This window comes from Sinocyclocheilus anshuiensis, unplaced genomic scaffold, assembly GCF_001515605.1.
Source record: "Sinocyclocheilus anshuiensis isolate Anshui unplaced genomic scaffold, SAMN03320099.WGS_v1.1 scaffold327, whole genome shotgun sequence".
Classification (NCBI taxonomy): Eukaryota; Metazoa; Chordata; class Actinopteri; order Cypriniformes; family Cyprinidae; genus Sinocyclocheilus; species Sinocyclocheilus anshuiensis.
Genome location: NW_015548206.1, coordinates 240,353 through 249,381, shown reverse-complemented (window position 1 = coordinate 249,381; position 9,029 = coordinate 240,353). Strand labels below are relative to the sequence as shown.

General features: G+C 38.3%; 1 protein-coding gene across 5 annotated transcripts in view; it reads right to left on the bottom strand.

Moving 5' to 3' along the window:
• Positions 1–9,029, bottom strand: part of dlg1b (discs large MAGUK scaffold protein 1b) — a 142,451-nt gene that overhangs the window by 116,279 nt on the left and 17,143 nt on the right. For all 5 annotated transcript variants that reach the window (XM_016440262.1, XM_016440263.1, XM_016440266.1 and 2 more), the window contains exon 3: positions 2,202–2,365. In XM_016440262.1, coding sequence (XP_016295748.1) covers positions 2,202–2,365 — 164 coding nt within the window. The remainder of the gene's footprint in view (positions 1–2,201; positions 2,366–9,029) is intronic.

Genomic DNA, 9,029 nt, shown 5'->3' with positions numbered 1-9,029 from the left:
TTTTGTAGGGTGCCACAAGTTTGTTAAAATTTCCAAAGGGTGCCGCAACTAAAAAAAGGTTGGGAAACACTGTGTTAGACATTATAGTAGGGCAAAACGTTTAGTAAACTTTAGTAAAACTTTAAGAATTTCAACTGCAAAATGTCTGGAGTTACCTTAGAATTCCACAGCTTATCTGTCCAGCAAGTACACTAAAATTCCATAACAAACATTCAGTCATAAAGGAGTGTTTCTTCAACTATGGGCACTTTTGGTCCTGTGTATTTCTCACTGTCAGTATTTTGTCTACTAGCAATGTAAAACAACAGACATACATCACAAGAGAATTTTGTCATTACAGTGTTTCAAAGCATTTTGTGGTGGGATGAAACATTTTTTAATATAAATTTATGGCTAGAAAGTTTCCTAAAAACGCAATTACATTGTAGAAAAATTAGGGCTGGGTTTTCTGTACATATTGTTTACAAGCCGTTATATTGATGTCTTTGCGCGGTTGAAACACTGATTGAGCGATTACATGAGAGGATAAGGATTTTGCTGCCGCTTCTCTTGAACTGAGGTGCTACAGTGATCCATCACTCCACAGTAAACAGCGCCCAAACGGCATTTATTGTTTGAATGAATATTGTAACAAAATGGACAGAATTTGAAATCTGAGACTTTGTTTCATATCAAAAGTAGCAAAGCACAAAGCTTATTGCAATTTATTGGATGGGATGTGCGTTATAATGTTCTGTTTATTAACTGAAAACAGGCTACACTAATAGATTCTTGGGATTGAAGAATAGATATTGTTTCGTAAAAATGAGAATCGATTAAAATCAAGAAATCAATACTTTTACCCAGCCCTAATTATTTAAATTATTTAATACAAAATTATTTTATACAATTTATATTTTCACACTTTGTGCATAATTGCATAAAATTGCATTTTGATTAGAAATGCACAATAAAAAAATACTGTTTGTTTACTAGTGATATTTGCCATTTACCATTAATTTACAGACATAAAATTATTGGAGCGTAATGAATTGTGAGCTTACAACACTACGCATAAAAAGTTTGTTTCATTTTGTTGTGTGCATTACACATTTGTGAGAACCTTTTACACTTTTAACTCAAAGCTGACTGGTAGAGACAACTGTTGTGTTGTCTTCTCCTCTCCCATTCGCAGCTTACCACGTCCACTGTTTTCCACATTTTTCATAACTGTGGTGAGAAATGACCGGTGCTGAAATAGTTTTCATGACTCTTTAAACAAACATCAAGCAGCAAAAGTCTGAAGGTCTCCATACATCCACTCCTACATTTAAAAAAATTATTTTTACTGCTTGTTCACTTTAGTCACAATTCTGTACCAACTTATCTATCTCGTTATGATTTTAAGAGGTAATTTAATGACTGAAAATTGCTTCCTTTCAGGATATTCTGCATAAGTACAGTATTCTGTTCCTCTGCATCAGGGAAAGAGAACATCTGCTACTAAAGTATTCAAGTGCACAAACAGCATGCACAGAGACTGCAGTTAGAGCCACAGAGCGTAAAGACTCATTCGTCGTATTTGTTTTCAACCACGTCACGCACAACTACTGAGACCAATTTGCTCTCCCTGAATCCAGAAAGACAGAGTGTCTTTTCTGACAGTTTCTGTGAAAGTGTCATTCTGTACACGATTTCCAGCAGACCCTTTTAAGATGGATTACAGTAAATTTTAGGATCAATGATAATTGTGATTGACTGTGCATGCAAAGCAGGATGTCAAATTCTCAGAAAGCCTGACTGATGATTACATAGAGGGTGTGACTATAAAAGCATGTGCCCATTCCCCATTCAGAACAGTTACAAATGAAGATTAAGACTGCCATTAATCCCCAATAAACATGTCAATCAACAGTAAGCCATGTTTGGTTGTTGCTTTGTAATCTGAATACTAGCCTATATAATTAAATGACCATGTTGTGGCATGACTTGTTTCATGATTTGTGAAAAACAAGCAGCATGCCCTTTTCTGAATTTCTTACAAAACATTCAAATGATTTTACACTGAGATGTTTGTGAGATGCTAGAAATGTGTTTGCAGACTTTGAATGACATACAAAGTTTTAAACACAGCATCAATCTGACCTAAAAAAAAAAAAAATCAGAGCTCTATTCACTCTATCTAATCCTATTCAGATGATTAGAAATTAAAGCACACTTACCTCTATGCTGGTGCTAAGGCTGGGCAGGGTGCCTGAAGTCACCGTTGTGCTTTGAAAGCTGGAGAAATCCCACAGGTTCACTGGGTGTACTGCATCGGGCACTTTCACCGATTCCCCACATCTCTGATTATCCAATAAGGTCACTTCATAAAATTCCTGGATATCTGTTAAAAGAAAATATTTATTTCAGTTTTTCTGTAATACCCATATCTGAGTGAGCTTACTAAACAGAAAAGGATAAGCAAGATACAGTGGCCCCACAAAATATGTAGACACTTAGGCCACATGTAAATGTATGAGTTTTACTGCATACACAATTTCATTTCAAAAAGTACTTTTTGCTATTAATTCTAAACAACCAGCACCACTGTGATTTTTCTTTAGTGGATCCATGGAGTCATTTCCGTTTAAGTTCACACAGGGCGTAGTAGCCACAGGTGTAGTTCATTACATTAACTATAAATGTTTCACTAACATTTGACAACCGGAAATTGACCAAAAAAATGTTCTTACATTTTTAATTGTGTCTTAAGTGTCCAAACGTCTTTTAGTGGGGCACTGTATTTGCAAGATATATAGATAGAAGTGTTTTGAAGGTCATTCAAGGGCACAGTATTTGTGCAGATTAAAATCTTGTGAATGCTTGTTCATTAATGATCAGGGTCTCTTTACTGATGTGATTTAGTAGCCAATGACATGTATCTATAAATACACATCTTAGAGTGGAGCTTGCGAATCGAAATCGAATCGGGACATCTGAATCGATACCCAGCCCTAGAGTGAACATCAGTTTAAAGATTACAAACAAGAGTGTGGACTGAAGCTAGAGGTCATGGGAGAATTAAAGGTTGTTCACAGCTGTTACAACATTCATCAGGTTATAATCATAATGATACAAGGGTCAGCAAGCATGCTTTCAACAAAAACAACAGATGGACCCCACAGGAACTTTTTTATTATGAACATTTATAGCACTTATTTGAAAGCCACCACCCAGTCATGAGTAAACACAGTGCATATTTATGTATGTACATGGCAGATAAGACTTTAAAGACCACTTTAAAAATCAAACAAACAGTAGCAATCCACACAAAAGGCATATGTGCAGTTTCAAATAAATTAGGGAACTAGTCTCTCCCACAAGTAGAGGGGAAATCACTGTTTGAGAGAATGGCGTGCTGTGGTTGGCTATGCTGTTCGACACTCGGCCGAGAGAGAAAATAGCAGAGGGATATAGCTCTTCTATGCATGTCAGAGATTGGGTAACAGGTCTGAAAATACATGTGGGATCACATGGAGCTACACAGCAATGAGAATAAATATTTTTATAATGCACACTGGTGGGGGTGATTCCCTCATCTCTGGTTTCCCTTTGAAATACTGAGTCCAGTGACTTCACAGCCCCTCTGAAAAGCCACTGCAGGCTTGTAACTGGGCTCCCACTAGTGAGCATTTGTCCTATGACCATTAATAATTTAAATCTAGATTATTTTATGTAATGTTAGGGTATGTAATTCTTTTCATAAACATTTTTTGTTATACTGGTTCAAAGTCTGGATAGCAATAGCTTCTGTGCAAGTCTCAGGACCTTAAGATCTTCATCCAATGTTCGGTCCGAATGCAATGATAGAATGTCCTATAACCGCCTGTCATCATATGTATCTGCATACCTCCACGCACCCAATAGAGAGAGTTTGGTGCATGGCTACTGTCCAGGCTAAGCCAGAGGGTGTTTAGCCAGTGTGGAGAAAGAAATTCAAATACCATTACAGAAGTGCAAGCCAAAATTCGAAGACTTGCCAAAATACACAGAGATAGACAATGGGGTAAAGCAAGGGTAAACACTGGCAGTGTTTTTACAAGATTGAGGAATTTGATGGAATGTTTAGGTTTCAACTGATATGACAAACTTGCAGTATTTCTTCTCGACAGGCAAGCTCAACTTCAAGTTAAATCATTTTCTAATATGTTGGACCTTTTCATTGCAAGTAGCCTACTTTTACCTGTCAAGATACGTCTTTACTTTTTATAGACCCATGAAGCACAAAAGGGGCGTTTGTAAAGAGTGTTTGAAAACATGCTGTGACACTAGTAACGCAGAAACTGCATTCTCCACCTTTAAGGTTGGCCAGAAATAAAATAAAACATTTGTCCCACAGACACGAAAGTTCTGGTTGGCTAAACGAATCCAGAATTTATTTCTTGAGATTAATCGCTGTTCTTTCACTTGTCAGTTCCCCTGTGAGCCTTAGAGAAGCTAGAGGTTGTCACAGAATCCAACCATTTAACATCTGACTGACCTCTCAGTCATGCAACTACTCCCAAAATAAAACCACAACAAATGGAAAACAAATACGGAGTCTGTTTACTGAAAACTAAAGACCGGAGTTATTCAGGTGAAATACAAGGGCCTTCACTTCACCTTATTGAAAATATTGTTTTAATTTGTTTGATTGTTTGTTTGGTTTTTGAAAAACCCATACAAGTGATCACTGATCACAGTTTTTTTTTCTGACTCTTGACTACCTGGAAATTGAGATTTCTTAACATTAAGAAACTGACATTTTTATTTGTGTGCCAGTGACTGACATTATTCCAAAGCATGTCTTGTTTATAACATGCAGTGGCATCTGATAGCAGGTAACTGCTGGTTATGTGACAACTCTTTAAAGTGTTAGAAAAAAAAAAGAATGGTAGAACACAAGATGTCAAGAACAGCTTGAAATTTGCAACCAACCTGTCCAAAAGCAGGGAAAAAATTAGAAAACAAAGCTATCTTATTGAAAACAATCTGGGACAAATAAATCAAAGGTCCTAATGACAGCATTTAGATTTTTCAAGTGCTGAATCATCATGCATCAAACAAATTAAAAATACATTATATAAGAGTGTGCGTTTATACAGCACTCTAGCTGAGTCAGCTGCATTATTTGAGCAAAATATTTCATAACTTCATTTGTAAATTTCATTGAAGCACATCAGGAAGCAGATGGTGAAAGACCCTCATTTGCAAGCAAATTATTTATGTACAGTTATGCTGAACAAGTATAACTGACACATTTTGTATGTTTGCTAACAACCACTCGTGGGGTATTTAAACTTGGTACACATTCATTACATTTACACTTGGCCACATAATCCAGTCTCTGCAAATGGACATAAGTCTGACCTACTGCTCCTGCGCTATAGAATTATGATCAGAATTCTTTTCCGTAACGATGTTAATGCCGGCCAACAACTCTCTCAACGCCTCATGTGGCAATCGACACTTCAACCCCCTACACCCCAGCCCCAATTCTTAGTCCTCCTTTCCGTTCTTTCAATCGCTTTACGTATACGTCGACATTCCATGTCCATTATTGTGAAACCCGCGAGACACAACAAAAACACAGCTCCGATCACAGCGTCCTCCATCCTCCTGTTGTTAATGTTGTTCTTCTGTTTTTTGTTGTTGAACGCCGTGCACAAATGATGTCGCGGTCGACCGGCTTACGTCACTTCTTAGTACACACTGTCGGTGCGAATGCAACCCTTTAAATGGTACTGGGAAATAGTTTGCTCAAAATCATCCCAGTACTTTAGTACTGTACATTTAGTTCTGGAACTAAAGCGGTGTGAAAGGCCCTTATGTCCATCAAGTCATGGCGCCCTCACACCACACATCATGTTCTCACACAGTGAAAAATATATTGCGGAGCTGACAGACAAGACAGAGCAGGTTTATGAAGCAAAGACTTGAAACAAAGTCTTAGCTTTACAATTGTCATTTTTTAAGAAATTCCAACAATAAATACTGTTTTGTGGCTCTTTAATGTGTCACGTCAGACCGCTGTAGCGCCTCAGTTCAAGCGCCACATGAACCGATCACCTCTTTACTAGTTATTAGTATGAAATAAACATGAATGGGAGAAGCGATTAGTCAACAGAAGAGACGGACGGCAGCGCTTGAGTGTTTTGCTTAATACTTTGTTTGGAGATCTGTTGGTAAGACATAGTTTATGGTTTTGTTTCACATGTTAGTTTAAGCGGCTCGGCCCGTCACATGCTCTGACAGAAAGGCTGCGTGTGCCGCTGACAGAGACATAGGCTACTCGCGCTGTTTAATGTGTTTGACATGTGCTGTCTTCCTGAATGCATAACTTACATTTCACAGGTATATTCTCCATCTGTATATGTTAGAGAGCCATGGAAATATTTCCATTTTTCTGTCAGAAGTGCATGAGATTCTCTGCTAAACTTCACAGACTTCACTGAACGAGCGCCGCCACGCGCATGCACGCCAAACAGACAGAGCTCAATTAAATAGGAGCGCAATAATTCTGACTAAAATATACATTTCGCTGAAATATTTGTAGTTGGACAATAAATGTGACATGTAGAATTTTAAATCTACAAGTAAGTCTATTTTTATGATAGCACTGACTGTAAAGTCACTGTAATGGGGTAATCAAAATAGCCTAACACAACTCTGTGCTTTTGTTCTCCAACCCTCTACATTGCGAGTAAATCACTCGCATATCGTTCTCATTTATTTTCATTTTTAGTTTAGTGAATTTAACTTCCGCTTTAAAAGCCTTATTTCTGTTTTTAGATTGCAATGTTACAATGTAAGAATTAAATGTGATTTTAACCCTTTTTTTGCACATAATATAAAGGCTTACATGGTTACATTCACATTATTTGTTTTGATAGCCTTTAATATGTATTGTTTTGTTGGACAACATTGGGCGGTAAGTGAAATATATATATATATAAAATACAGATTTTTAAAATCCAAATACAAAAACGCAAATACTGAGATATATACCATATATCGCAAATTGGCCAAAAAATACCGAGATACGAATTTTTGCCCATATCGCCCAGCCCTACCTGCTGCTAGGAAAGAATATTTCGTTGTCTACCTATTTCTACTTTGTATTTCCATTGTAGTTTGTATTTTTGATTGCACTTACTGGTAATTATAATATTTGCTGTCGGCTAAGAAGGAGCCTGTGTTATTTGCATTGCTCTCTATCTGCAACTTAAGTGCGAACTGTAGTTTCGATTTGAGCAATTGCCCTGCTATAGGCTATTGGCTGTGCTAATTAGAAGGCGGCCACAGCTGTTTTCGCTTTAGTCTCTTAGACTGTGTATTTCTTTGATGTCTGTGTTTATCGCGTTTTGGGAACGCGTTTTTTTCATATCACAATATATATCGCAGAAAAATAAAATATCGCAATGTGAGTTTTTTCCAATATCGTGCAGCCCTAATAAATAGTTATAAATTATAAAAAGACGGCTTTAAAAAGATCGGTATTGGTGATCGGTATCGGCAGATACTGCTTTCTGTGATCGGTGATCGGTGATCAGCCTCAAAAATCCTGATCGGAGCACCCCTACATTTAAGTATTAGTTTTAACTTCCCTTTACACACTCTCCTTTTCTGTCCTCACTTTTCCACCTCTATCATGTGTTTCCAAAACATTCTGGTTGTCTCTCAACAATGCTCTAACATCACACGCAGACGGCAATGCAATCTTGCTAACCTGCATCCTATCTCTACATTCTCTACTGCACACCTTTCTTTCTCTGTGGGTCTCTGGAATTGACAGTCAGCTCTCAACAAAGCAGACTTCATTTCTGCTTTTTCTTTACAGTCCACACTCAACATCTTGGCTTTGACTGAGACCTGGATTCGTCCAAAAGACTCAGCAACCCCAGCTGCTCTATCTAGCAATTTCTCTTTATCTCTTTATCAACCCCGTCAGGTTGGCCCGGGGTGGGGGCACTGGTCTTCTCATTTCAAACAATTGGAAATACTCAACCCACTCTCCCCTATGCAATTATAACTCATTTGAATCTCATGCGATTACTGTAACAGCTCCTATAAACTCCAGGTTGTAGTAATTTACCGCCCTCCTGGGCACATTCTAGGCACCTTCCTAGAGGAGCTGGATGGGCTGCTGTCCTCATTCCCGGAGGATGGCAGTCCACTTTTAGTCTTTGGTGACTTCAACATTCATCTGGACAAGCCTTATGCTACAGACTTCCATTCACTCCTTGCGTCATTTGATCTCAAACGCCTTACCACTACAAGCACGCACAAATCAGGCAACCAACTTGACTTCATTTACACACGCAATTGTATTGCAGACAACATTTTGGTAGAACCCATATACAGTGGTGTGAAAAAGTGTTGGCCCCCTTCCTGATTTCTTATTTTTTTGCATGTTTGTCACACTTTAATGTTTCAGATCATCAAACAGATTTAAATATTAGTCAAAGATAACACAAGTAAACACAGCATGCAGTTTTTAAATGAAGGTTTTTATTATTAAGGGAAAACCTGACACTTTATGCTCTACATTAACCTCTTGTCTAGATGATATTTGTCCTCTCTCCTCCAGGCCAGCACGGGCTGCCCCTTCTAACCCCTGGTTATCCAATGTTCTTCGTGAGCATCGGACCAAACTCATGGCAGCAGAGAGAAAATGGCGCAAATCAAAAGTTCCGTCAGACCTGAGTATGTATCAGTCTTTACTTTCATCTTTCTCTGCTGGAGTCCATACTGCCAAATCTTCATATTTCCACAACAAGATCAGCTCCAGACTAGGGCTGTGCGATTAATCGAAATCGCGATTTGAGACGTTGCGATTTCCTAATCGCAAAGCCTGCGATGTGGACGCGATATTACTCTGCTCCAGAGCATATGCATGACTGCCAGCCTTGAGTTGCAGGCTTACTTGCGTAAGTAAGCGCACCTCCGTTCTCCCCAATCAGCACTGCTCTAGCCAACTGCGTAAACACCCACCATTTAAAAAAAAAAAAAAAAACGGAAAGAGGGAC